Source organism: Equus asinus, chromosome 28 (assembly GCF_041296235.1).
Source record: "Equus asinus isolate D_3611 breed Donkey chromosome 28, EquAss-T2T_v2, whole genome shotgun sequence".
Lineage (NCBI taxonomy): Eukaryota > Metazoa > Chordata > Mammalia > Perissodactyla > Equidae > Equus > Equus asinus.
This window is the reverse complement of record NC_091817.1, coordinates 24,569,229-24,597,072: the sequence shown is the minus strand read 5'-3', so window position 1 is coordinate 24,597,072 and position 27,844 is coordinate 24,569,229. Positions and strand designations below refer to the sequence as shown.

Here is a 27,844-nt window from a genome sequence, read left to right as displayed (position 1 = left end):
CTCTTTACATGGATTATTTTATTTAATCTTCAAAATAGGTACTACTAATGTCCCTATTTTACAGATGAGAAAACTAAGGGACAGAGAAGTTGAGTGACTTGTCCACAGTCACACAGCGAGCAAGTGACAGAGCCAGCATTTGAGCCCAGGCAGTCTGGCTCCGGAGCCTGCACCACTGACCACCTAGCGAGGGGCTATTTGCATCAAGAAATGAACAGAGGGCAGAACAAAAGGGATCCGGCTCAAATTCCCTCCTGTGCCCTTCAAAGTCCTTAAAATCTGTCCGATGGCCTGGCACGGGCCCTGAGAGCCAGCCCAGCCCACCACTCCCGCACCAGCTATGCCCAGGGCACAGACCCCAAGAGCCAGAGCGGGCAGTGCTCTGGGAGAAGAGGGAAAAGGCCATGTCAACAGCGCTAGCACTCCTCCTGCCCGACCCTCAGCAGGTGCAGGTGCGTCCATGAGACAGGGCCGCTCCATCCCTGGTGTCTGCCCAGACAGGGGACCTCGGCAGTTCCGCTGTTCCGCACCAACAGCCCCCGGGGCGCAGGCCAACAGCGCCCCCTGGTGTGCAGCCCTGGAAAGGCCCCGGCTTCCTGAGTCTCCCCTCAGCCTGACCACAGGTCAAGGGCAACAGTGACTCTCCGCCACTGTGGCCTGAGCTCGGTTTGGGGAAATTCAATCCTACAAGCATCAAATGGCCGGGTCCCCGGGGCCCAGCTGGCTCAGGTAGGGGGAAGAGGTGCTCCCCTCCTATCCCGAGGAAGTCCCATGGCCTGGCTGCTGGTCCATGGGGTTCTGGGGAGCACTGGAGGAGGAGCCTCTGGGGAGAAGTGGACTTCCTGATCCCTGAGAAGGGTGGGCTTGGAGTTGGGGTCATCATACTTGGGGGGTGGGGTTTGAAGGAAAAGAGGCCTTGGGCATGGGCTGGTGAGGTCTTAGACACCCGGTGGGCCCGTAAGCAGGATGCGGTCTGAGCCCCCAGAAGGAGGGTGGCGGGCCCAGCAGGCGCTTCCTGGCAGGCTGGCTGGGCCCCTGCCCCGAGCAGGCAGGCAGAGGTACTGGGGACCACTGTGACCCTCTTCCTCCCCGGTCTTGTTCAGTCTTCACAAAGCTCTTGGGCCAGGCAGCACGGGAGCCATCTGCCCCGTGTCACAGATGTGGAAACCAAGGGTCAGCGAGCAATGACAGGCCCCAGGGCACACCGTAAGACTCAGAGCCAGGCCTTGAAATGTGGCCTTCCAACTCCCAGGCCAGTGCTGTGCCCGTAGGCCTGGCCAGCTGGGCCCGGGCACAAGCGTAAAGTTTGCTGCCCCCGGGGGCGTTGGACCTGCCTGGAGCGGAACGTCATGGCGGACAGAGCGACACCTGGCCCTCTGGGCCTCAGGAAGCCAGGGAAGGGAAAAGCCCCCCTAGTGGGCACAGTGGCCTCTGGGGTCCAGCAGCTGGCCTGCCACCCTCTCTGGTGGAGGCTGACGCCTCGGGCTGCAGGACGGCCAGCCTAGGACACCGTCTGGGCGGAGCTGAAGGCCTCCATCTCCGCCTCTGCCACTGCCTCTGAGCGGCACCGCCGGGAGCAGAACCACAGGAAGAGGAAGAAACCTGCAAGGATGGGCTGGTCAGTGGGAGCATGCGGGGGCTGCGGGGGGCCTCACCAGAGCCCAGGGCAGCCTCAGTTGGGCTGAGTCGGGCCTCCCTGAGCCCCAGGAGTGACTCTCAGATCCCCTTACTGTCGGGGCCAGAAGGGGGGAAGCACAGGAACTGTAGGACCCAGCCACCGCCGGGCCACAGCGTGCCTTTGGGACCCGGCCACTGCCAGCCCACAGCGTGCCTTTGGGACCCGGCCACTGCCAGCCCACAGCGTGCCTTTGGGACCCGGCCACCGCCAGCCTACAGCGTGCCTTTGGGACCCGGTCACCGCCAGCCCACAGCGTGCCTTTGGGACCAGGCCACCGCCAGCCCACAGCGTGCCTTTGGGACCCAGCCACCACCAGCCCACAGCGTGCCTTTGGGCAGAGCACAAGGCGGCGCCCCTCCCCATGGGCAGATGAAGCCCCAAGCCAGGTCATCAGGGGGCTCGGTTTCAGCCCCCAACTCGCCCCCTCAACCTGAAGCCCTTCAGTGGTAAACACTGGGGGGCTTCCTCCAGGACGCCCACAGGGCCTACCATAGAGCGAGTTGAAGACGGTGAAGAGGAAGAGCTGGGGCAGCAGGAAGACACCAAAAGAGAAGAAGGCCAAGGCCCAGGTGGTGCCCAGCAGCACGGTGAGGCCCAGCACGGTGACCGTGTCCCGGCAGGCCCGGGGCCCCGGCGCCTTCTCCCGCGCCTTCAGTCTGCGCAGGGCCCGCAGCGCCCAGGCCAGCACCACCAGGTTGAAGAGGGATGTGAGGCCACCATAGCCCATGACCAGGACGCTGTGCACCTCAGGGCTCCGCACCCAGCACCTGCAGAGGAGGAGCGAAGTGCCAGGGTCGGTGTGGCTCCCAGGGCCAGGGAGAAGCGGCGTCTCTCGGCCTCTGGACCCAGCCCCATCTCCCCATCTCTGGCTGAGACCCGTTGTCTCTTGCCTGACTGCACACGTGGTGAAGTCCTGGGCCCGGCTTTCCAGCCAGGCCACCACGATAGGACCCACCCGCCGCCGGGCAGCGTGCCTGGAGCCCCCGCGAGCCTCCTTCCCAGCCAGGCGGTCTCTCCTGCCCCCGTGCCCTTACCCACCTGAAAGCTCCCTCCCCTCCCCGTACAGCCCTCTCTCCTCTCTGCGGCCAGCCTAGCCGCCAGCTGGTATGATCTATGGCATCGGTGGTCCTGGGTCCGCTTTCCTGGGAACTTCTCCTTCCACCCAGTACACTTCCATCCCATCGCCGTTTTTGTGCAATGGGACGCCCTCCCCAGGACCCTCAGGTGGCCGAACTGGGCCACCCTGCCCTTCCCTGAGCAGTGACTGAGCGGCAGCAAGCTCTCCCTGTGCGGACTGAGGAGCAGAGGACCAGCAGGAAGACTCCACTGACAGCTGAGGGGCGAGCCAGAGAGGCGTGGCAGGGGCCCAGCCCTGGTCTGGACCCTCCCTGAGGTCTTCACGTCCAAGACACCTTCAAGACAGGTGCCACCTTCTACCCAGTCAGACACCACGTCACATGCTTTCCGTGGATTCGCCCATTCGATCCTCGTGAGGACGCTACGAGGCAGGTACGTGATCATCCCCATCCTGCAGATGAGGAAACTGAGGCTCTGGCTCAGGAACATTCTCTAGTAAGAGGCAGAGGGGGGACTTGAAACCCCGTGGCCTGAGCCCAGAGCCTGTGCCCCTAACTGTCACCATCACCTGCTTGGGCTCCTGCCACTGCAGTGACAAGGTTCCTTGAACATGAGTTTGGGGATTCGTCCAAAGTGACAAGCGTGGTTGCGGATCATTCCTTCCACTGCCAGATAAGCGTCCAGCAGGTGGCTCTGCCACGTTTACTATTCCGGGTTCTGTCAGCGGGCACTGGAGTTATTCTCAAGGATTTCCTCAGACTGCGGTTTGTGTTTAGGAATACACATGTGTGTCACCTCACACCTGTTAGAGCAGCCATCAGCAAAAAGACGAGAGATACCAAACGTCGGCGAGGACGTGGAGAAAAGGGAGTGCAAACCGGTGCGGCCACTACGGAAAACAGTATGGAGCTTCCTCAAAAATTAAAAATAGAAATAACATATGATCCAGCTATTCCACTTCTGGGTATTTATCCAAAGAAAAGGAAAACACTAACTCGAAAAGATATCTGCGCCTCCATGTTCATTGCAGCATTATTTACAACAGCCAAGACAGGAAACAACCTACATGTCCATCCGTGGATGAACGGATAAAGAAAACGTGATGTATATATGACGGAATATTCAGCCATAAAAAACAATGAAATCTTGCCATTTGCGACAACATGGGTGGAAGTTGAGGGCATTATGCTAAATGGAATAAGTCAGACAAAGACTAATACCATATGATCTCACTTAGATATGGAATCTAAAAAACAACCAAGCTCATAGACACAGAGGACAGATTAGTGGTTGCAGAGGCAATGGTTGGAGAGAGAGCAAATGGGTGAAGGGGGTCAAAGGCACAAACTTCCAGTTATAAAATAAATAAATCCTGGGGATGTGATGCACAGCATGGCAACTAGGGTTAATAATACTGTATTGCATATTTGAAAGTTGTTAAGAGAATAGATCTTTTTTTAGTTTTTTTTTTTTTTTTTTTGAGGAAGACTGGCCCTGAGCTAACATCCTTGCCCATCTTCCTCCACTTTATATGTGGGACAGCTACCACAGCATGGCTTGCCAAGTGGTGCCATGTCTGCAACCGGGATCCGAACCGGCGAACCCTGGGCCGCCGAGAAGTGGAATGTGCAAAATTAACTGCTGCGCCACCGGGCTGGCCCCCAAGAGAGTAGATCTTAAAAATCCTCATCACGAGAAAAAAATTCTGTAACTACGTATAGTGTCGGATGTTAACCAGACTTACTGTGGTGATCATTTCACAATCTATACAAATATCGAATCATTATGTTGTACACCTGAAACTAATATAATATGTCAATTATACCTCAATTTAAAAAAATTAAAAATTATGGGGCCAGCCCTGTGGCCAAGTGGTTAAGTTCGCGTGCTCTGCTTTGTCGGCCCAGGGTTTCGCTGGTTCGGATCCTGGGCGTGGACATGGCACTGCTCTTCAGGCCATGCTGAGGCAGCGTCCCACATGCCACAACCAGAGACACTCACAGCTGGAATATACAACTATGTACTGGGGGACTTTGGGGAGAAGAAGAAAAAAAAAGAGGATTGGCAACAGAAGTTAGCACAGGTGCCAATCTTTAAAAAAATAATAATTTTAAAAAAATTTTTAAAGAATTCATATATATGTAGTAAGAGTTTTTTAAACACAAGAAAACAAAAGTCACTCAATCCAGGGTATGAGGGGAGAGGGAGAGGAGGGGCAGCCTGGGGAGAAGCTGGATCGTAGGATGGGGGTCCCCTGACATCCCGCATCATGGGCCTCTGTCCTGTGGAAGGGTCGTTTTAGCTCTTTGTCCGGATCACGTATTACATAACAAAATGCACGTTTAAAGAGTCCTGCGTCACACCTCCTCTGAGAAACCCACCCGACCGTCACCGTGAGAGGGACCAAGCCCCTGGGCCCCACCCCGCACCCAGAGCCCTTGCCTCCCAGAGGCCACGGCGGCAGTGGTTGGGGCCCGGCTCTGGAGGCAGCCTCCCCACGGCCGAGTCCCAGCTCTGCCATTGACCGGCAGGGTTCTTAAGCTGTCTGTGCCTCAGTTTCCCTAGCTGTCAACAACGGCTGACAACAGAACCGACTTCTTGCTGTGAGGACTGAACAGGCCAATACACTGGGCCCACCACAGACTGGGCCCTCAGCAGTCTTGAGCCTGCGTCAGCCAAGCCAGGGACATGATGGCCTGATGGCCAAGGATAGTGATGGGTCCACAGGGGCTTATTAAGCTATTCTCTCCATGTTGGCCTTAGGAACTTTGCATAACAAGAGAAAGGTTAAGGTCCCAGGGCACAGGAAGAGGCAGTGGAGTCTGTCCCCCAGACCCCCCCAGGCCCACCTCTGTGCCTCTCCTCGAACCCCCTCCCCCCTGCACCTGCTAAGCCCCGTCCCTGCGGTGTCCCAGCCCCCACAGCCCTCTCTTCTTGGACTCGGAGGGTTTGAGGGCTGGCAGTGCCATGCCAGGCACAGGTCGGGGGAGCTGGAGCCTAAGCAGGTGAAGCAATGTGGTGGGAAGGGAGAACAGGCAGGCGCAGGCCGAGCCCCACCGGCAGGCCTGAGAGCCGGAGGGGCTGGGCCGACAGCGGTGCACTGCCGGGAGGCGGAGGCCCCCTGCCCTGGCCTTGGAGGCCCCTGAGCGGGCACGGGAGCCCATGCCATGGCTTCCTAGTGTCAGCCAGCACAGACATGAGCCCGCCCGCAGGAGACCTTGGGGACCTGGCAGAGGCGTGTGGCAAAGCCCCCAGAACTGCCCCCTGTCTAAGCAGCGGCCCCCTCCCTGCCCCACAGCCAGCGCCTGCCTACAGGACACCTCGCTCAGAGGCCCAGGGCCATGTGGCCCTGATGTGTCCCTAGAGCTGGAGCCTGCCGCAGCCCTGAGGACACTCACATGGACATGTTCTGGAAGCTTGTGCCATTTCCCTGGCTGTCAGAGAGTAGGATTGTGCGGGGTCCATAAGCTGAGCTCTTGACAGCAAGGACGAGAAGCACCAGGAAGGCCGGGACCCCTGAGGAGTGGGACAGAGGCTCAGCATTTGTCAGGAGACCCCAGGGATGGGCTGGTTGTGGGTCCCAGGGGCTGCCACAACAGAAGTGCACTGGACAGGGGACGGGGGGGAGAGACTGCTCTGAGCCCCCAGGTCCTGTGGTCCAGCTTCAGAGCAGTTGACCTGGTGGTCTTAGAGAAGGCTGCCTCCAAGGTGATGTGAGTGAGGCCTCTAGGGCGGGATGGTAGTGGCAGCTGTAGTGGTCACACTGGGGAGGTGGTGGCTGGAAGCTAATGGGAGAGAGGGTTGGGGAACTGGTGAGGAAACAGCTAATAAAGAGAGGGGCTAGGAAGGTGACAGAGATGCCAATGATGGCTGTGAACACTAGGATGAGGATGATGGTGATGATGGATGTGATGGTAGGGACATAGTGAAAGTGGTGGTGGAGGCAGAGGTGGAGGAGGTGATGGTGGAGGAGATGGTGGTGGTGGAGGTGTGGAGGTGACGGTGGTGGTGGAGGCAGAGGTGGTGGAGGTAATGGCAGAGGTGACAGTGGTGGTGGAGGTAGAGATAGTGGAGGTGACAGTGGTGGTGGAGGTTGAGGTGGTGGAGGTGACAGTGGTGGTGGAGGTAGAGATGGTGGAGGTGACAGTGGTGGTGGAGGTTGAGGTGGTGGAGGTGACAGTGGTGGTGGAGGTGAGGTGACAGTGGTGGTGGAGGTTGAGGTGGTGGAGGTGACAGTGGTGGTGGAGGTAGAGATGGTGGAGGTGATGGCAGTATTAGAGGTGGTGGTGATAGACATGTTGGAGGAGTGGTGATAAGAAGAGCAATGTAGGAAGTGGTGGTGGGCATTGGCAGGGATGATGACTGGTAGTCCTGGCAGTGGTCAGTATGAGGAGGAGGAGGAGAAAGAGGACAGGAGGAGGCAGACGCCTCATCCAGCTGGAAGCCTCCGGAAGCGAGAGTGGAGGGAGGCGGTGCTCACCCCAGCCCACTGCGCAGAGCTTGAGCACATATCGGCGGATATAGATGTTGTAGACACGCCCCAGGAGAAGGTAGAGGTTGAAGCCTTCAATGGCCATCCAGGTGAGGCAGCTGAGCAACGCGAAGTGCAGGACGGCGGCCAGCGCTGCACACACTGAGCCGGGCACGGGGGTCAGGGCCAGCATGGGGCTCAGCAGGAAGGCAACATTCAGGAGCAGCACGGAGGCATGCAGGTTCATGTGGATGCGTGTTATGGAGTCTCTCTGCCTCCTGTGGGTGGGAGCAGAGCCCTCTGTGGCCTGGGGACATCTCCCAGGCAGCGCCAACCTCTGGGCTCATAGACATGCAATGATGGGGACACGGGTGGAGATGGGGCAGGGACCCAGCAGCAGCCACACAGAGAGGCTCTCCTGCCTCCCGGCCTCCACCCTGTGGAGAAGCCCGCCTCACTCTGGGGGAGCAAGTAGGAAAGGAGGCGGGGCGCCGAGCGGCTGTGGGTGCACAGGCCCTGCCCCGGGGCAGCAGAATACCTGGTGTGGACGTGCAGCAGGAGGGTGAGCAGCGAGGCCACGACGGAGATGCTGCAGCCCACAAGGGAGATGTAGGTGAGAGGCGCCAGCAGCTCCACAGGGACCGGGGCCGCGGACAGTTGCTGTGGGAGGGAACGGAGGCTGGAGGCCAGAAGCATGGAAATGCCCTCCCCAGGCTCAATCAGAGAGACCCGAGAAGGCCTCAGCTCCAAGCCCCCAGCCCCATGATCCTAGCCACGGTCCTGGCTTGAAGAAAGCCATGGCAGACAGTGCCACTTCCCCCCTCCCGACTCCCATCTCCCCTTCCTCTTTGGGAATCCCCCACCCCCACCCCACCCCGCTCTCTGTGCATTTGGGTGGACCCACCAGTTCTCCCACTATGTGTGGCCAGCTGCACCAGGCCTGGCCTCTCAGAGCCCTCCCTCCTCCTGATTGGTTAGCGGACAGGTATGTGACACATTCTAAGCCAGTGGGACTCAATCCTTAGACTTTGGCTGGCAGAATGGATAAGAGAAGCTCTCATTCTACCAGCCTGAAAGCTAGTAGGACATGAGCCTGGACCTGCTGGCAGCCATGTTTTATTATCCCATGGGGAGATCCTGTTGGAGAGTTAAGCCAGCACAGAGTAAGCACAACTGAGAGACAGATAGAGTTCTGTCTTGCTGATATTGAGCCCCTGGATCAAGCCACGCCTGAAGCCTAACCCAGCCCTTTCAGGAACATGAGCCCATAAATTTCTTTTTTTTTTCCTTAAGCACATTTGAGTTGAATTTTCTGTCCCTTGCACCAGCCTTTGCCTTGCTCCTCTATCCTGGACATGGGGCCCTCTGCAGCTCTGACCACCCTCACCCAGGCTGGATGTACACATACCATGAGAACAGCAAAATAGCTGAGGTGGTTGCAGCGGCAGAGCACCTGGGAAGGTGAGGGCTGCTCTGTGCGACAGCCCTCAGGGCTCCAGACCCCCCAGTAGTGCTGGCTGGCTCCCTCCTTCCAGAAGACACAGGTCACCATGTAACCTTCCTAAGGGGAGATGCTGGAATTGGGTGCAGCCAAGGAGTGCAGGGGTGGGCTGTGGCTCAGGGTCTGGAAACTGTGGGGGCCAAAGGGGACTCCACTGCAACCTTGTCAACAGTTTACCAGGCACTGGCTGGGCTCTGGCATCAGGCAGACCCAGATTACAGCCCCGCCTCCACCGTGGACTCTGAGAGTGACTTGGGCAAGTCACAGTGCTTCTCTGAGCCTCAGTTTCTTCATCTGCAAAATGGGATCATTTATACCCAAGTCACAAGGACAGTGGAAAAATGAAAGGCAATGAAGAATCTTAAGAGCTGAGCTCTGACGCATGCAGCAGGTGCTCTGTAATTGACTGCCCCCTTCCCCCTCCTCCCCTCAGGGAACAGCAATGGTCCAGACCCCTCGATGCCAGTGGAGGAGAGAGAGACTCATGCATAGACAACCTGACGCCAAGCCGTGTGGGTGGAGCGGCGGGGGAGATGACACAGGCAGTGCCCTGGAAACCACGGGGAAAGGGGCCCAGGAGTGCTGAGAAGGGAAGGGACGAGCGGGGCGCGGGCCTTAGAGGACACGTCAGACTTCAACAGAAGTGGAGCAAGGACATGCCACGTGAAGGGAACTGGGGACAAAGACCCAGAGGAGTGGAAGGAAAGGATGATGGTGACAGTGCGGGTGCAGAGCAGGCCTGCCGAGGCTGACAGGAAGATGGGGCCGGCGAGGAGCCTTGGGTTTCTGGGGACATCAGGACAGAGGAGCAGAGGCCCAGGGCTCCTGCGGATGCCAGGACAGATGAGCGGAGGCTGGGGGCTTGAGCCCACCCAGCATCCTTCTTCCTTCTTTCAGTATCAGCATCCGCACTTCCCTTGAGGACCCATCCCTCCGCCAGTGGTCCGTCAGATGAGTCCAGCCCTGTCCCTCAGCCACATGACCCAGGCCTGGCCAATCCACACATTCCATCCCCCTGGGCACAGTGATGGCCCTCGGATGGACACATGGCCCAGCTGGACCTTCAGGACTCCATTCTGGGACCCCAGTTTGCACTGATGAGAAAGAGCCTGCTGAGAAGAGGGAAAGGAAGTGCAGCGCTTCTGCTGCCATCTCGCCAGAATGGAGAGCCAAGGCAGGAAACCAAGGCTGAGAGATGGAGAGAGACTGAGCCATTATGGAATCGTATCAGCCCCTGGATGCAGCCATGCCTGAAGCTAGACAGCCCTAGATGTTTCATTTACATGAGCCAATAAAATTCCCTTTTGTGTTTAAGCTGGCTTGAGCGGGTTTTCTATCACTTGCAACTCAAAGATTCCTGATTAAGGCAGTGAGTAGAAGCGTCTCCCTCGTTTCTTTGGCAGGAATTTTCAGAAAGTATGATGGATTAAAACAGTTTGTTTCTAAGAAGGTTCCACAGATTTGGGTTTGGTCAAACCCATGCTCAACAGCACAGCCACAAGGGGGCAGGGGTGGGGTGGGAACGGGGTGCCCCCCACAGTACCAGGCTTTGGTTGTGCCAGAAGCTGATGTTGATGGGCTCCCTGAGGTTGTTCACGTGTTCGTGGCCCAGCTGGGCCCCCAGGACATAGTTATTGAGGAGAGATGCGTTGGTGTCACTCTGGAGGGCAGCAGAGGAAGAAGAGCTGACCAGAGGGGCCACGAGGAGACCCCGGACGAGGCCAGAGAGCCCCCTTCTCCAGCCCCTCCTCCCTGCATGAGAACAAGCAGACACCCATCACGCGCACAGCATGAGCCAGCCTCCCAGCCTTTGCATATGCTGTTCCTTCCACCGGGAACGCTGTCCTGTTGCCACCCCCAGCTCCACCTCCCATGTTTAATGCCTTCCAGCCTCATCGCCTCCACCTCGCTACTGTCTTAACCCACGTTCAAAACCCAGGTTAAAAGGCACCTTCTCCAGAAGCCCTCCTGGACTGCTCCTTGGGACAACTCCACCCCCATCACCCCCACACCCGAATCATCCATCACTTTGTATCTCCAAGGTTATAATCAATACTGAACCACGATTAAGTCTCTACAGTTCTAATCTAACTGGAGAGAGAGAGAGAGAAGGGAGGGGGCAGAGAGTTCTCTGAGAATAGGCATCCTGCAACCTTCTCGTCTGTCTCCTGCCTGACTGTCTGGGTCCCGGACAGGCACACACTTGGTGGTTTCTCAGGTTTCACTGGCACCTTGTCATTGTGCCTCCTCACCATCCTGCTAAAACTGAGGCCCAGAGAGGGACGATGGCTGGCTCAGGTTGCACAGCCGGCTGGTCCTGTGTGGTGCTGGCCTGCACCCAGAGGCCGGGCAGTGGCGTGGATGCCCGCAGTTGCCCCAGGGAGGGGCCAGCGCCCGCCCTCCTCAGCCGCCAGGGCGCTGACCTGGAAGTAGTAGGTGGCCAGGAAGTAGATGCAGATGAGACGCAGCTCCCGGGGGCGGGCCCTGCAGGCGTTCTGCGTCAGCTCGGCAGGGAACTGCATGGCGTGCCTGGTCTGGGCTTGCGGAGGCCAAAGACAGCCTGAGCCTGGTGTCCGAGGCCCCCAACCCAGCCCCAACACCTTCACGGCCCCCCACCCCCCGTGAACTCTTCTCGGCCTTTCCCCAGGCATTTCCTTCCCCGGAACCTCCAGCTGCAGAAGCCTCTCCTCCGAGGCTGCACGTCCCCCAAACTCCCCGAGACCCCAGGCCCTCCCTCCGGTCTGCTCTGGCCTTGAGTTTGGGTTCTTTACCCTACCCGACTGGGGCCCCTGAGGACGGAGCGTCTCGCCACACCAGGGTCCTCAAAGGGGCCTGGGTTCCCCAGCCTCTCCTGCGCTGCCTCCCCGCAGGGACCGGCAAAGCGAGAAGAGGATGCTGCTCTTTCCATCGCTCCCGTGAGGAGCATCAGCCCCACTTTACAGAGAAGGCAGCTCACAGCTCGTTAGGGCAGAGCCCGGACTGGTGGGCAGGAGGGCCGTGGGGCCTAGGGAAGTCCAGACCTCAAGCCCCTGGAGGATCTCTGGGCTGGTGGCACCGGCCACCCTGCCCCCGGGCCGCCTCTGACCTGGGGGACCCACTCCATGGTGGAACTGCTCAGCGAGAGGCCGGCGAAGTCACAGCCCAGCCTGAAGGCCAGCGACTGGATGGTGCGTGTTTGCAGCGTGAGGTTGTGGCCCCCGAAGGTGGCGTTCAGCAGTCTCTGCTCCAGGCCGTGGATGAACCTGAGGGTGAGAGAGATGGCCAGAGCCAGGGTGGCTGCAGGGGTGAGAGGAGCCCCAGACAGCGTGGGAGGGCAGGGCTCCCCCATCCCACAGCCCTGTCACTCCCACCTCCGGACCTTTGCAGACTGTTCCTGGCACACTCTTACTTCCCCACCCATCTCCTCCCCATTAACTCTTGCTCTGGTCCCAGTTTGTTGACACCTCCTCCAGGAAGCCTTCCCTGGCCACTCGCCGCTGACTGAGTGAGACGACCGCAGTCCCTGTGTTTCCCTGGCCAGTCATCAGCATTGACTTCTCACCCAGAGCTGCCCAGCCTTTGGGTCACAGACTCTGGAGAGCCCAGTCAGAGTCTTGGAGCCCCTGCCCAGGAAAGAGCAGAGACCCACGGCTCTGTACCTGCTTTCATGGCATCCATGGTTAAGGGCCCCTGGCCTAGACAGTAAACTTGATGAGAGAATCTCCAGAGCCTCATGCCAGGCACACAGTAGGTACTCGATAATTGCAGGTTGAATAAGTGAATTAACGGTCTACACTGGACCAACTCTGGACCACTGATTCAAGGAGCCGGGGCGGGAGGAGGGACACGGGACTCACTCAGGAGGAGAGGTGGGTCTCCGACTCCTGGCCGCCACCTCCATCCTCTGCATCCAGCGCAGTGATTCTCCGGAGGCGTCTGCAGGGAGCGAGCCCGACCTCCGCCTCAGCCTCCGCCCGCAGCGCCCCGGCCCTTCCTGGGCCGTCCCCCCAGCGGAGACCCCCAGCCCGCCCTGGGCGCTGCCCCGAGGCCCGGGCGCCCCATTCAAGCTCCTGGGTTGGAAGCCCCCGCCTCCCGCATCACACTGGGGGCCCGGGCCTCGCCGGATGGACTGCCGGCTCAGCCGAGCCTCTTACCCGCGGTCCCGCTCCGCGCGGTCACGAGGCACAGGCCGAGGAAGAGGGCCCCCCGGCGCTCCATGGCCGAGGTCCCCGACGGCGTCTGCCCTGGAAAAGGCGCGCGCCGCCGTCAGCGTCGCAGAGGAGCCACTTCTGACTCTAGGCAGGCGACGTGTCTCCAAGCGAGGACATGCCGCATCTTATTTGGTCCTCGCTCCTCCTGCATTTCACAGATGGGAAACAGGCTCAGAGAACAAGGGGTCCTGCTTCGCTAGAGGCCGCCTGAAGCCAGGGCTCTGTGACTCCGGAATCCCTGACCGTTTAGTAACGCCTGCTGTTAGCAGCTCCGCCTGAGACACGGCCCCCCCAACAATGGGCTCTCGGGGGCTTCTCCAGGGCCCTGACCTCACCCAAGGGGAGCTGCTTGGGAGCAAGCAACACGTAGCCCTTCCAGCCCTGCAGTTAACTCACCATGTGACACTGGGCAAGGATCTGCCCCTCGCTGCCCTCCTTTTCCTCTATTTTAGAATGAACTAATGCATTTTCCCTTAAATATAGCAAATGTATGTGTACCCCCTGAAACACCACTAAAACGAGAGTGAGTGAACACAGCAGGCACAAAGGCACAGAGACAGAAGGACGGGAAAGAAGACACAGCAGATGAGAGGTGTCAGCAAAACTTCTGAGGCTGCAGAGCAGAGGGCCACCCGGTAAGAAACTGAGCAGACCAGAAAACATTGAACCCAAGTGCCTGCAGCGGGGAAAGGCATGGAGTCGGGGGGGACGGCGATGGGGCAGGTCAGCTAGTTCAAGCCTCACGACCTTGGGAACGCTTGAGAACTGCAGGCATCAGGAACCTCTGGAAGTGGGAGTGCAGGGTGAGATTGAACTGGGGCTTGGTGGTCGTGAGTCTTTAAAAGGACCAGCTGGGTCCCAGATCTCCTCTCCCACCTGGGATGTCCAGGAGCATCCCACACCACCCTACCATCCTCAACCCGACCCCAGCACAAAGTGGATTCCCTGGAGATGGGGCACCGTAGAGATTCTGAGGGGAAGGGTGGGGTGCCATTCTGGTTTAGGAAAATTGTGCCATATCCCCTCCTCACCGCCTCCTCCACTTAGCTCCCGGAAGGCTGTTAGCAGCCAGGTGATGGTGCCCCAAGGCAGGAGAAAACTCTTCTCTGGAGAACTGGACCATTTCTTGGTCCATATAGCTATGGATGTTTTGGTGTTCCTCAGTGAAAGGGCCAAGACCAAACTCACGGTGATGCTTCGCCGGTCACCAAGCCCCACCAAGCAACTAAGTTTTTAGTGCTCCACTCTTAAAGATGAATGGTCAACCAAGGATCACTACGTATTTGAAAACATACACACTTTCTCAGAAAGCTGTTGCAGGATGTGCTCCAACAAAATGAGGAAGTAAATCATGAAAGGAGACAGAGGGTAGAGGAAACCCCACCAGAGGGGAAGTGAAGCTACTCCCCAGAAAATGTGTGAAGAGAAAGCCCAGGTTGATAACTGAACAGCAAGACTAGGGTTCATCCTGTTCAGAAGACGGCAGGAGAAAAGAAACCTCCCAGAGGGTGGGCTCAACAAGTAAAAGAAGGAGGAGGAGGAGGAAGAGAATATACAGACTGATAGGTTTGAACATGTAGAAAAAGTATTTTGAGAGATGTCTTACAGAAAGCTTGCAAATGAAAAATAAAAGGGAGCAATTCGTTTCAGGAAGCCCAAGTTGTACAAGAAAGAAAATGTGATGTCACTATACAAATTGTCTTAATAAGGAATAAAATGTATGTAGTCATAATAGAAATGTTGAGTGGGAGATTTATTTTTTTAATTGTGTAAAAGCCATATTAAAATGATTTCGATTTCCACTTAAGATGTGGAAAACCACAAGAGAATATCACTCCCATCATGACCATGGAAGAAGCCAAATAATGTACAAAATCAATTATTTGAACCCATTAGAGAGCTGAGGTCACAAGGTAACCAAATAAAGTGATTTGCGATGGTTGATAAGCCCTTCAGGGGTGAACGGTTTCACCTTTGACAGATCCTAGGAGGAAGAGGTGGTTGCCACAAAAGCAGACGAGAAGAAAGCTGATAATGACTTGAGTGAGTGAGAATTAGAGTGACAGTTTAAAACCCCTGGGAGCCCCAGACACAAGGGGAGTCTGGAACCACTCAACAGTTTGTTCCCACAGTCCCCTACTGGGTGCCCATGAGAATGATCGAGAGGGCAGGGACCTGAGAGAGCCCCATGTGACACAGGCACGCTGGACCCGCCAGGGCTGGAGGGCACGGCAGGAGCACCTGCAGAAGCCCACCTGAGCTCCGGGCCAGGCACGAGAACAAGGTGCGGATTGGTGGTGTCTGAGAGATAGACATCCTGGTCTTGCTCTGATAGAGACCCCCTGACCAGCTTCCAGACCAAGGTCTGCTGCCTCTGGTGGAGGAGGAAAAAAACCACCTAACTCCTGACCCTGCACTGCTACTAGACCAAAGCCTGCCCCTGGCAAGGAGCAAGAAGCCCACTAGCGCCAGGATGCCGCACTGATATAAAGCAGAGGTCTGCTGCTGCTTCTGCAGGGGGAAGGCAGGACCCACACACATGCCCAAGACCCCTCACCCACACACAGCCGAGTCTGGCTCCCATAGGGCTGAAGGGCAGGAAGTCTGCCTGCACTCTGTAACTGCACTGAATAAGAGGCAGAGGTTGTCAGTCCCTGGAGGAGGAAGGGGAAACCAAGAAATCCCCTCTCCTGCGGCTTAGGCACAAGGGGCTGAGGCTAGAGCAAGAGAACCAAGAATCCCCTGCCTCCAGCACAGACCTTCATGGAGGAACAAGAACCAGCCATTTACCACAAGCGGAGGGACCGGAACACAAAGAGAGAGTCCCTCTGGCTTGCATGCATGCAAGGCTGAGGGTGGAGCAGGAATGCTGGGAAAATCCCTGTGGGATTCAAGGCCTCACCCTAGGCACAAGATAGTAGCAGTCCACCAGGGGAGAAATTCGAAGTCTGTGGTGCATAGAAGGTACCTAGAGCAACAAAACCTAAAAATCAACTACAGACTAGATGGACTCAATACCCTACACTGAAGCCATCACAGAAGAAATATGCCCACTTCTAGGCATAAATATCGCTCACCTCACTCACGACTCTTCTTTTACACACAGTGCCTGGTATTCAGTCAACGATTATAACACACATATAAAATCAGGAAAAAGAAAAGGCCCATTGTCAAGAGATAAAAGAGGCAACACAACCAGGCCCAGAGATGGCCAAAATGTTGGAACTATCAGATAGGGACTTCAAGATAACTATGATGAGTATGTTAGAAGATGTAGTGGAAAAGGAGGACATAAAGATGTCTAGGAGGTCCCAAATATTTGGAAATTAAATAACATACTACTAAGTAACCCATGGGTCAAAGACAAAAACCATAAGGAAAATTACAAAATATTTCCAACTGAATAAAAATGAAGATTCAATATATGGATATTTGTGGGATTCAGCTAAAGCAATGCTTAGAGGGAAATTTGCAGCCTTAAGTGATTATATTAGAAAACATGAAGGACTTCACGTCAGTTGTCTAAGCTTCCACCTTAATAAAGTATAAAAAGGAGAGCAAATTAAGCACAAAGTAAGCAGACGGAAGAAAATAGTAAAGAGAAGAGCATAAATCAATGAAAGAGAAAATTCAAAAGGAGTACAGAAAAATCAATGAAACCAAAAGCTGATTATTTGAAAAGATCGATAAAATTGATAAATCTCTAGCCAGAATGATCAAGAAACAAAGGAAGGCACAATTACCAATATCAGCAATAAAAGCAGGGACATCTCTACAGAACTCAAAGACATTAAAAAGATAAGGGAATAATATTAACAATTGATGCCAATAAATTATATAACTTAGATGAAACGGAAAAATTCATTGAAAGACATAAACTACAAGCTCGCTAAAGAAGAAATAGGTAATATGAGTAGTTCTTTATTTATTAAAGGAATTGAATTTGCAGTTAATATCTTTCTTACAAAGAAAACATTAGGCCAGATGGCCTCTCTGGTTAGTTCTTTCAAACAGTTAAGAAAATGATAATACCAATTCTACAGAAACTCTTCCAAAAAATAAAAGACAAGGGAAGAAATCATAACAATGCTAAACACATCCCTTCAGAAAATAAGGGGGACAGGAATGCTTCCAAGCTTACTTTATGACGCCAATATTACTGTAGTCTCCAAACAGCCATTGACGTTACAGTCATGTGTCACTCAGTGACGGGGACACACTCTGAGATATGCACCATTAGGTTGTTTCGTCACTGCGGGAACATCACAGAGCGTACTCACACAAACGCAGATGGTACAGCCCGCTGCACGCTGGATATGATAGTCTGTTATAGTCTGTTATAGTCTGCTGTTCCCAGGCTGCAAACCTGTACAGCAGGTAACTGTACTGAACGCTGTCCGCAATTGTAACAGGATGGTAAGTATCTGTGTATCTAAACACAGAAAAGATACAGTAAAAATATAACATAAAAGATAAAAAATGGTGCACCTGTGCAGGGCCCTTATGATGAATGGGGCTTGCAGGACGGGCGGTTGCTCTGGGTGAGTCAGTGAGCGAGTGCTGAGTGACGTGGAGGCTTAGGACACTGGCCGCTTCATAAACACTGCACACTTAGGCTACACTAAGTTTATACAAATATATTTTTCTTTCTTCAGTAATAAATTAACCTTAACTTACTGCAACTTTTTTAGTTTAGACATTTTTTATCTTTTAAAAATTGTTTGACTCTTTTGTTACTCTTTTTGACTCTTTTGTTACTCTTTTGTGACTCTTTTAAGCACTTGGCTTAAAACACAAATGCATTGTACAGCTGTAAAAAAAATATTTTCTTTCTTTAGATCCTTATTCTATCAGCTTTTTTCTATTTTTAAATTTTTTTGACTTTTTACACTTTTTTGTTAAAAACTAAGACACAAACACACACACACACACACACACACACACACACACACACACACACACGAGCCCAGGCCCACCCAGGGTCAGGATCATCAATGTCACTTCTTCCACCTCCACCTCTTGCCCCACTGGAAGGTCTCCAGGGGCGGTAACCCGCATGGGGCTGTCATCTCCATGCTAACAATGCCTTCTTCTGGAATAGCTCCTGAAGGGCCTGCCTAAGGCTCTTCTCGAGGAGGTGTCACTCTTTTCAGAAATACGTCTGTGCTGGATTTCTTGGTTTGTTTCTTTTTTTCATCATAGACTCGTTTGTAAGCAGATAATGCACCATGAACATCCTCTCCGTTAATGGAAAGCTTTTGCTGCTGGGGTCCATGTTTTAAAACTTTTTAAGGAGCTTCTTGGGGTCTACAAAAGCGTCTGCTACACCCTTCTCTGTGAATTTTCTTGGGGGTTCTTCTTCTTTTTCTTCTCCTTCAGTTTCCTTTTCTCTTGCCTCTTCCTCAGCTATGCGTTCCTGTTCCAGCTCCAACAACTCCTCATTAGTCAGTTCCTCAGGAGCCACCTCCAGCTGTTCCTCAGTGTCACCCTCACCCACACCAGGTTAAAGTTGTCTGCCATTTCAGCCACAGCCCTTTGATTCTCCAACCTCCTCCTCCTCGGCAAATCCTTTCAAGGTGGACAAAGCTGGAAGTGTCTTCTTCCAGATGCCATTCATACAATCCTTGGCGACATCACCCCAAGCCTGAGCAAGCTTCCTGATCAGTCATAGATGTCGTAATCCTTCCAGAATTGCATCAGTGTCTTCCACAGTTGCAGCAACAGCCTGGGCAAAGGTCCTTCTCAGGTAATAGGCCTTAAAACCTGCTATAATTCCTTCATTCATTGGTTGGATCAAAAAGGTGGTGGCCCGGTGGCACAGCAGTTAAGTGCGCACGTTCCGCTTCAGCGGCCCAGGGTTCGCCAGTTCGGATCCCGGGTGTGGACATGGCACCACTTGGCAAGCCATGCTGTGGCAGGCATCCCACATATAAAGTAGAGGAAGATGGGCACGGATGTTAGCTCAGGGCCAGTCTTCCTCAGCAAAAAGAAGAGGATTGGCAGTAGTTAGGTCAGGGTTAATCTTCCTCAAAAAACAAAACAAAAAGATGGTGTTTAGAGGGAGAAACACCACTTTGATATTGGGATTAAAATCACCAATAAAAGGAGGATGACTGGGAGCATTATCAACAATAAGCAAAATCTTGAAGGTATGTTTTTCTCCCAATAGCACTTCTCCATTTCACTGGCACAGCAATTCAGGAGGGCATCTCGGAAGAGGAGCTGGGTCATCCGTGACTTCTTACTGCTCCTGGAGTACACTGGCAGTGTGAGCTTACCGACATGCTTGAAGGCCCCGGGTCCTCACTGTGCCAGATCACAAAGGGTTTCAATCTGCAGGCTGCAACGGTGCCCCCAAGCAAGACTGCTATCCTGTCCTTAAAAGCCTTGAAACCTGGCACTGACTTGGCCTCTTCATGGATAACAGTCCTTCAGGCATCCATTTCCAGAGTAGGGAGCTTTCACCCAGATTGAATATTTGCTCTGCCAAGTAATTTCCCCCCACAATCAGCTTATCTAGAGTTTCTAAAACTTCTTCAGCTGCCTTCCCATCAACACTTGCAGACTGACTTTCACATTAGGTGATGAATAATGATTCCTGAATCCTTCAGACCACCCAGAGCTGGCGGTAAATTCAACATCATAGTCAGGCCTAGCCTTTTCTTTCAACATCGCGAACAAACTTTGCTCTGGCCGTGATCATCACTGTTCTCAGAGGCATATGCTCCTGTGTCTGGTCTTCAACTCAGGTCAATTCAATGCTCCATGTCTGCCATAGGCCCTTCTCGAATTTTCGTTTGTCTTGTTGCCTTCCGTGAAGCAGATCCTTCGCCAGCTTCCATCACTTTGTTCTTCTTCTTCGAGAGCGTCGCTGCGGTGGGATGGGGCATGCCTGACTGGCGAGCAATAACCATCACTGACTTTCCACCTTCCTAGTCCTTAACCACTTTTAATTTTGTTTTCAGGTTGATCCCTCAACTTACTGGCAACATTAGCAGTGAATTTTGTACATTTAGGGGCCGTGATGAACAAAACAACACGAGATTAAATCAAGCACGAGACAAAATGATGGAATCAAGTCGTGGCAAACACGAGATGGATGAGGCTGCTAGGGTAACATGGCACACTGTTTTACAATAAACTTTTTCATGAGTAAAAGCATACTCTAAAATAACGATAAAGGGCAGCCCTGTGCCTGAGTGGTTAAGTTTGCGTGCTCCACTTTGGTGGCCCAGGGTTTCATCGGTTCGGATCCTGGGCATGGATATGGCACCACTCATCAAGCCATGCTGAGGGGGCGTCCACATAGCAGAACTAGAAGGACCTACAACTAGAATAAACAGCTATGTACCAGGGGGCTTTGGGGAGAAGAAGGGAAAAAAAAGATTGGCAACAGATGTTAGCTCAGGTGCCAATCTCTAAAAAATAAATAAATAAATAAAGATAAAAGTATAGTATAGTAAATTCATAAACTAGTAACATAGTCATTTATTACCATTATCAAGCATTATGTGTTTACATACTTGTATGTGCTATACTTTTATACAACTGCAGTGCCGTAGGTCTGTTTATACCGGCATCACCACAAACATGTGAGCAATGCATTGCACTATGACTTTACGAGGCCTACGATGTCACTAGGTGACAGGAATTTTTCAGCTCCATTATAATCTTATGGGACCATCATCGTATATGTGGTCCATTGTTGACCGAAACGTCATTATGTGGCACATAATCGTACAAGAAAAGAAAACTACAGACCACCATCCGTCATGATTATAGACCCAACCCAAATCAAAATCCCTCTGGGCATTTTGTAGAAACTGACAAGATGATTCTAAAATTTAGGTTGAGGGCTGGCCCCGTGGCTGAGTGCTTAAGTTCACGCACTCCGCTTTGGTGGCCCAGGGTTTTGCCAGTTCTGATCCTGGGCACGGACATGGCACTGCTCATCAGGCCATGCTGAGGTGGTGTCCCACAGGCCACAACTAGAAGGACCCACAACTAAAATATACAACTATGTGCTGGGGGCCTTTGGGAGAAAAAGCAAAAAACAAAAAAAAAAAGATTGGCAACAGTTGTTAGCTCGGGTGCCAATCTTTAAAATTAACGTCGAAAAATCAAAGGCTCTAGAATAGCCAAAATGATTTTGCGAAAGAACAAATGGAGAACTCACTCTACCTGGTTTCCAGGCTCACTGTAAAGCTACAGTAATTAACACAGTGTGTCACTGGCATAAGGATAGACGTACAGTGACTGGAACAGAATAAAGAGTCCAAAAATATACCCCCACATACACGGTCAACTGATTTTTGACAAAGATGCAAAGGTAATCTGGTGGAGAGAAGACAGTCTTTTCAACAAATGTTTGTTTTCAACAAACACATTTCAACAAATGTGGGAATAATTACATATCCCACACCAGAAAAGAAAAAAGGAAAAGGAACTTGGATCCATATCTTGCAGCATACACAAAATTGAACTCAAAACGGGTCATAGATCAAAATCCCAAAACAAACTATAAAACTTCTTGAAAAAGAAAACAAAAAATTTTTGTGACTTTGGATTAGGCAAAGCTTTCTCAGAAACAACACCAAAAACATGATCCACAAAAGAAAAAACATTGATAAATTGAATTTCATCAAAATATTAAACTTCTGATCTTTCAAGGTCACTGTTATGAGAGTGAGAATACAAGTCATAGACTGGGAGAAAACATTTGCAAACATAAATCTGAGTTTTAAAAAATTGCATCTGGACTATATCAAGAACTCTTACAACTAAATATGAAGACAACTAGATAAAAAATGGGAAGGGCCACCCCGATGGCCTAGTGGTTAAGTTCAGCGTACTCTGCTTTGGCAGCCGGGGTTCAGTTCCTGGGTGCAGACCTACACCATTCATCTGTCAGTAGCCATGCTGTGGTGGCAGCCCACATACAAAAACAGGAAGATTGACAGCAGATGCTAGGTCAGGGTGAATCTTTGTCAGCAAAAAAAAAAGGGAGGAGTTTGGAGGGGGTCCTTGAATGGCTGCTACACCAAAGATATACAGATGGTAAATACGCACATGAAAAGGTGCTTAATATCATTAGTTATTAGGGATATGCAAATAAAACCACAATGAGCTATCACTACACACCTTCTGGAACGGCTGAAAATTAATATGACTGGTAATAGCAAGAGGAGTTGAGGATATAGAACAGCTGGAACTCTCACACATTGCTGGAGGGAATGCAAAATGGGGCAGCCACTTTGAAAACAGTTTGGCAACTTCTTATAAAGTTAAAGATTGGGGCCAGCCTGGTGGCTCAGCAGTTAAGTACACACTTTCCGCTTCAGCGACCTGGGGTTCGCCAGTTTGGATCCAGGGTGTGGACACAGCACTGTTCATCAAGCCATGCTGTGGTTGGCGTCCCACATACAAAGTAGAGGAAGATGGGCACGAATGTTAGCTCAGGGCCAGGCTTCCTCAGCAAAAAGAGGAGGATTGGCAGCAAATGTTAGCTCAGGGCTAATCTTCCTCAAAAAAATAAAAATAAAAAATAAAGTTAAAGATACACTTACCACACAACCAGCAATTGCACCGCTAGATATTTACCCAAGAAAAATGAAAACATCTGTCCACACAAAAACCCAGATGCAAATATTCATGGTAGTTTTACTCACAATAGCCCAAAACTGGAAACAATATAATTATCTGTCAAATGGTAAAAGATGAACTGCAGTATATCCATGCAGTGGAATACTATTCAGCCATAAAAAAGAATGAGCTGCTGGTATAGGCAGCACATGGATGAATCTCAGAATCATTATGCTAAAGGAAAGAAGTCAGATACAAGGGACCATAAACTTCACAATTCTACTTATATGATCTTCTAGAAAAGTCAAAACTCTAGTGTTAGAGAACAGATTAGTAGTTTCCAGGGGGGTGAGGAGAAAGTATTGACCACAAAAGGACACAAGGCAACTTTTCATGGGGAGAGAAACATTCTATGTCTTGATAGTGATACACGTGTACACGTGATTATATGCATTTGTCAAACCTCATCAAACTGCTCTCCCAAAGGTGAGTTTTATTTTGTGTAATGTATTCCTCTATAAATCAGACTCTAGAAAATGCACCAAAAACATACGAGAGGATGGAGAAGATGACAAGGGAGGACGAGAGGAGGGCAGGAGAGGGAATCTTGCTCCTCTTGCAAGGGGGACCAGTCACAAAACAGCTCACAGAGCTTCCAGCAGGGAAGTGTGTTGACAAAACTCCACACGCCTACTTGACGGGCAGTGGCAGAGGGAAGTAGTTAAGAGTGTGAAATTTCAGTTCTCCACCATTTGATTTGCAAAGATCTGAAATATGACAGCGCCCAGTGAGGGCAGGCCCGCCCCACTCCCCGGGGAGCTCCAGACTCTAACCTCTGCAAGGGAATCATTTGACAACACACACAAGCTTTTCATCCTGGAGATCCTCTGACCCAGGAAACTCATTTTTATGAACTTATCCTATGGAAATAAGAGGACGAGCCAGAATTATATACCTAGAAAAAGATTTATAATACCATTGTTAACCATAAAAAAAACCTGAAAACTATGTAAATGTCTATTAATAGAAGAAGCGTTAAATAAATTACAGTTCAGTGCCACTCTGGGAAACAGTGTGGCAATTTCTTATAAAACTAAACATGCGCCTACCATATGACCCAGCAGTGGCACTCCTGGGCGTTTATCCCAGAGAAATGAAAACTCATGTTCACACCAAAACCTGCATACGAACTTCATAGCAGCTTTATTCACAAGAGCCCCAACTTGGAAACAATCCCAATGGCCCTTCAACAGGTGAATGGTTAAATAAACTGGAGGACATCCATACCACGAAATACAACTCAGAAATTTAAAAAATCTACTGAGACACACAACTTGGAAGGGTCTCAAGGGAATTATGCTGAGCAAAAAAGGCGATCTCAGAATGTGGCACGCTGTATCGTTTGATTCATATAACATTCTTGACATAACAAAATTATAGAGATGGAGAACAGCTCAGTGGGGGCCAAGGCTGCGGGAGGGGCTTCTGTGTCTGCAAAGGGGCAGTGCCAGGGAGCCTTGTGGTTGTGGAACAGTTCCATATTTCAATTGTCATTATGGTTACAAGAATCTACACGTCATAAAACGGTATATAACCAAACACACACGTGCATAAATGAGTGCATATCAAACTGATGGAAACTGAATAAAGTCAGTGAATTATACCAAGTCAGTTTCCTGGTTTTGAGACGGTATCATAGGTATGCAAGGTGTTACCATTGGAGAAAAGTGGGTGAAGCACATACAAAACCTTTCTGTGCTACTGTTTGCAGCCTCCTGTGAATTGATCAGCTTTTCAACACTTAATGTTAAAAAAATATAATATAGTGGATTGCCATTTCACCATTTAAAATTCTGATGTAGATAGTCATGGAGAAGAGGAGCACAGTGTATCCTTGAGTGGAAAGAGCAGGTTGAAAACAACACACATAATATAGTCACCTTGATGGGAAATTATGCTTACACACAGGTTTAAGACTATGAGGATATCTAGAAGAATGGTTACCAAAATGTTAATAATGTTATTTTGGAGAGTATAGGTTTTTTCACTTTCTTTTTCATGTTTTCTGTATCGTTTGAATTTTCTCCAACAAACATGTATTACCTTCATAACAGAAAAACAAATTTTTTAATGCTTAGGATTTTTAAAAATGTTCCAAATGATAATTTATCATTATCGAAAAAACAATAGGGACATATTGCTTACAAAAAGCAAAAAGCATGTGGCAAAACAATATAATCCAATCCTTACTAAAAAGCACATATTTATATATGCAAAATCCAGAAGATGCACTTCAACGCACAAGCAGTGGCCACTTCTGGGGGCCAGATTCTGGGCCCAATTGGTTTCTGCGTCTGGATAGTCTAATGTTGCCCCATTTGTTATAGTTACAGATTTCTCAATTTTTCTTTACTCTTTAGATAGTTTAGAAATTTACATCTTTCAAAGATAAACAATAAATAAATACAAAAAGGTATAAAATGCAGAATATCATTATATCATTGCCTCCTGTCACCCAACCACTCAGTCCCCAGTTAGCCACCCCCAGGGAACCACTGTGTCTTGTGTGTCTTCCTGAGCTGCTTCATACTATAAGCAAATATGATTTCCCCCACTTTATTGAAAAAAAAAGTAGCATACTCTACATACTGGTCTGCACTTTGCTTTTTTCACTTGAAAATGCATGTTGGAGAGCTTTCCATAACAGCACCGAGAGCTTCCACTCTTTCTTTGACAACTGCATAGGCTCGTGTTGTAGGGGAGAAACCGTAATTTATTTGAGCGCCCTGTTGACAGCCCTTTGTGCTGGCTCCAGGCTTCTGCTCTTACAAACATCACAGCTGTGCCTGCATCATTTCCCACAAGTGCCAGTTCGTCATCTGCCCATTTTCATTCCAGGTTAGACTTTTCCTTATCATCTTCTACAAACTCTTTGCCTAAGAGGAAAATTAACTCTTTGTCTGTTATTTGAGTTGCAAATACTTTTCCCAGCCATTCGCCTTTTGACGTTACCTATGGTCTTTTTTGCCATGTAGAAAAGTCTATATATATGTTTATATATGCTTAGAATTTAGTAGTTTCTCTTTGGCTTCCGGATCTTGAGTTATAGCTAGAAAGGCCTTCCTCCCTCCAGCATTACAAAGGAATTCTCCTAAGTTTCTTCTAGTATTTTTAAGGTTTCATTTTCACTTTAGAATCTTCAGTCCCTTTGCCTTCATCCTTGAGTACCATGTGAGACACAGATTCAAATTTTTTCCAGGTGGTCGTCCATTTATCTTAAAACTATTAATATATGCATTTATTTTAAAAGAGAATAGAGATGTTGGAGTCACAGAGCAGTGGGTACTTATTTATTTGGCTACTTAGTTATTTACTTGGCTGTGTTACCTTGGGCAATTCACTCACCCTCTCAGAACCTCAGAGAAAAGATGAGGGAAAAGGTTTGGGAAGACAAAGGAAGCTGCTAAATGAAACAATTTGAAACATTTCAAGTGAAAAAACTGGGGACTTGAGAAAGCAGAAAAGACGTTGGGCCACCTTGTCCAACCCCTCACGGTACGAAAGGGAAAACTGAGGCCCAGACGGTGGTGTGGATTTGACCTACAGAGTCTGGACCTTACTGCTGCTCCCAAGGAGACACCAGGGAGGAGGAGGAAGCTCACCCCACAGCCCAGCTGGGGAAATCAAGGCCAAAACAGAAGTGACACCTCCCGCCCAGCACCCCAAATGCAAGTCGTGGTTTCCAGCCCCTTTCCGAGGAGCAAACCACAATCTTCACTTCTGCTTGCACCCCTCTCCCCACCCCTTCAGAGAGGCCACCACACACTGTCACCCCAACCCTCGGCCATCTCATTCTCCAGCCTGCACTTCGTTATTTGGGGCCCTCTGGGACACAGGAGTCCCTTACCCGACTCCCAAGATGGTTCCAATCAACCATGGGGAAACTGAACACCACACCAGAGTTTGCCTGGGGTTTTAAGCAGGCCAGTGGTCAAGCTGGGACTCATACCCAGGCTTCCATGCTGCAAGTCCACGCTGCAGACGTCTGGGTGGCTGACTGCTGTGTGGATGGGCAAGACCCTAGTCAGGCCGAAAGAGAGTTGAGGAGATATTCAGAGCGCAGAACAGAGCCCCTGGAGGATGCAAATTTGATAACCAGTTCTGTTATTCACTGCCTGGGCTGTGACAGTGGCAAAGAACTTGACTTTTTTGTGTTTCCGGTTTTCTCATCTGTAGAATCAGGCCAAGGAGACCTATTTCCCAGGGAGAGAGACTCAAACAGCCATTTCCATGATCCACATCCTTTTGAATCAGAGCCTGCCCCAGGTGCAGGGCCCCGACCCAAAGTCCCCAGGCAGGAATACATCCGAGCACAAGACTTGGGAACCCCCACCTTCCCCACCAGGGCTGACTGTGCACCCCTGCAGCCCACCCTCTCCCCAAAGCACAGGGCCTGCTGAGCCAGCCACGCTCCTGCACGTGGCCCCACCCGCCCCTTCCAGACACCTGCTCCTGCCAACCACGGCCTGGAGCCCCCACCTCCAGCGTCGCCCCGGCCCGCCTGAAAAGGGAATCTGTGGTCTCTGCAGGAAAGGCCTGGTGGGCACTCTTGTTAGCCCCACTTCACAGGCAGGGAAAGAGAGGCCACGCCAGAGCCCAACAGGGCGTCTGTGACTCAGCCAGCACCAGAGCCACTGTCCTGAGATGCACTGTCCCCAGGCTCCAGTCCAGGTCGCTCTGCCAGGAAGTGCACCAGCTCCAAGGGGTCCATCACAAACTCTGCCAGGCTCTGTACTGAGCACCTGAAGGCCCTCACCCCTGTCACCTGAAGTGCAGGTTACCGGATAGCCCATTTTACAGATGTGGAAATTGAGGTCCAGAAAAGAAAGGCTCGATCACTTGTGCCAGGCCTCATCAGGGAGCTGAAATCTGAACACAGCACCTAACCACTCCTCAATTTAAACTGTCTTTTGTCAAAAACATAGATTTCTACATTCCCCTAGATCTGGAGTCGCCACCAGGGTCCCAGGACGAGTAAAGGGAAGGGAGATGGGTCCCCAGCTTGCGCCTCCTGGGATGTCACCAGCCAGGTGTGTCCGCCTGGGCAGGGGCAGGCCCAGTGCCTGCCGGGGAAGCCACGGATAAGCACAGAGAGCCGGGGGAGTGGGGAACAGGGGCATGGGCTCACCTGTGAAGCTGCTGCTGCCGCCGTCTGGAATCCACACCGGCTGCAGGCTGCAGGCTGCCGGCTGCAGGAAGAAGGGGAAGTCAGGAAGCTCTGTGCTGGGTGGCCTCTGTTCTGTTGACCCCCCGCCCTCACATCTCCGTCACTTCTCTCTGCTCTC

General features: G+C 51.6%; 1 protein-coding gene across 5 annotated transcripts; it reads right to left on the bottom strand.

Annotated features, from left to right (window-relative positions):
- Positions 1 to 27,844, bottom strand: ADGRG5 (adhesion G protein-coupled receptor G5). Of its 5 annotated transcripts, none has more exons than XM_014827361.3 (12): positions 27,688 to 27,844; positions 12,861 to 13,062; positions 12,564 to 12,642; positions 11,813 to 11,969; positions 11,151 to 11,261; positions 10,271 to 10,387; positions 8,635 to 8,787; positions 7,765 to 7,886; positions 7,236 to 7,504; positions 6,154 to 6,271; positions 2,168 to 2,445; positions 1 to 1,602 (listed from the first exon to the last, which is right to left on the bottom strand). In XM_014827361.3, the coding sequence occupies exons 2-12, from the start codon at positions 12,922 to 12,924 to the stop codon at positions 1,502 to 1,504; spliced, it is 1,569 nt and encodes a 522-aa protein (XP_014682847.1). In that variant the 5' UTR covers positions 12,925 to 13,062; positions 27,688 to 27,844; the 3' UTR covers positions 1 to 1,501. The 5 variants fall into 5 exon arrangements, with proteins under 5 accessions (XP_014682847.1, XP_070356647.1, XP_070356645.1 ...); XM_070500546.1 differs by having other exon boundaries at positions 12,861 to 12,950; positions 27,688 to 27,768; XM_070500544.1 differs by lacking the exon at positions 27,688 to 27,844 and adding an exon at positions 26,407 to 26,891.

Bases quoted from the DNA above. Each gene is read 5' to 3' on its own strand.
- ADGRG5 (XM_014827361.3), bottom strand. From the start codon at position 12,924: ATGGAGCGCCGGGGGGCCCTCTTCCTCGGCCTGTGCCTCGTGACCGCG. The intron at 11,970-12,563 runs GTGAGTCCCGTG...TCTCACCCTCAG, and splicing joins AGACCCACCTCTCCTCCTGA to GTTCATCCACGGCCTGGAGC. The intron at 11,262-11,812 runs GTCAGAGGCGGC...CCGCAAGCCCAG, and splicing joins CCATGGAGTGGGTCCCCCAG to ACCAGGCACGCCATGCAGTT.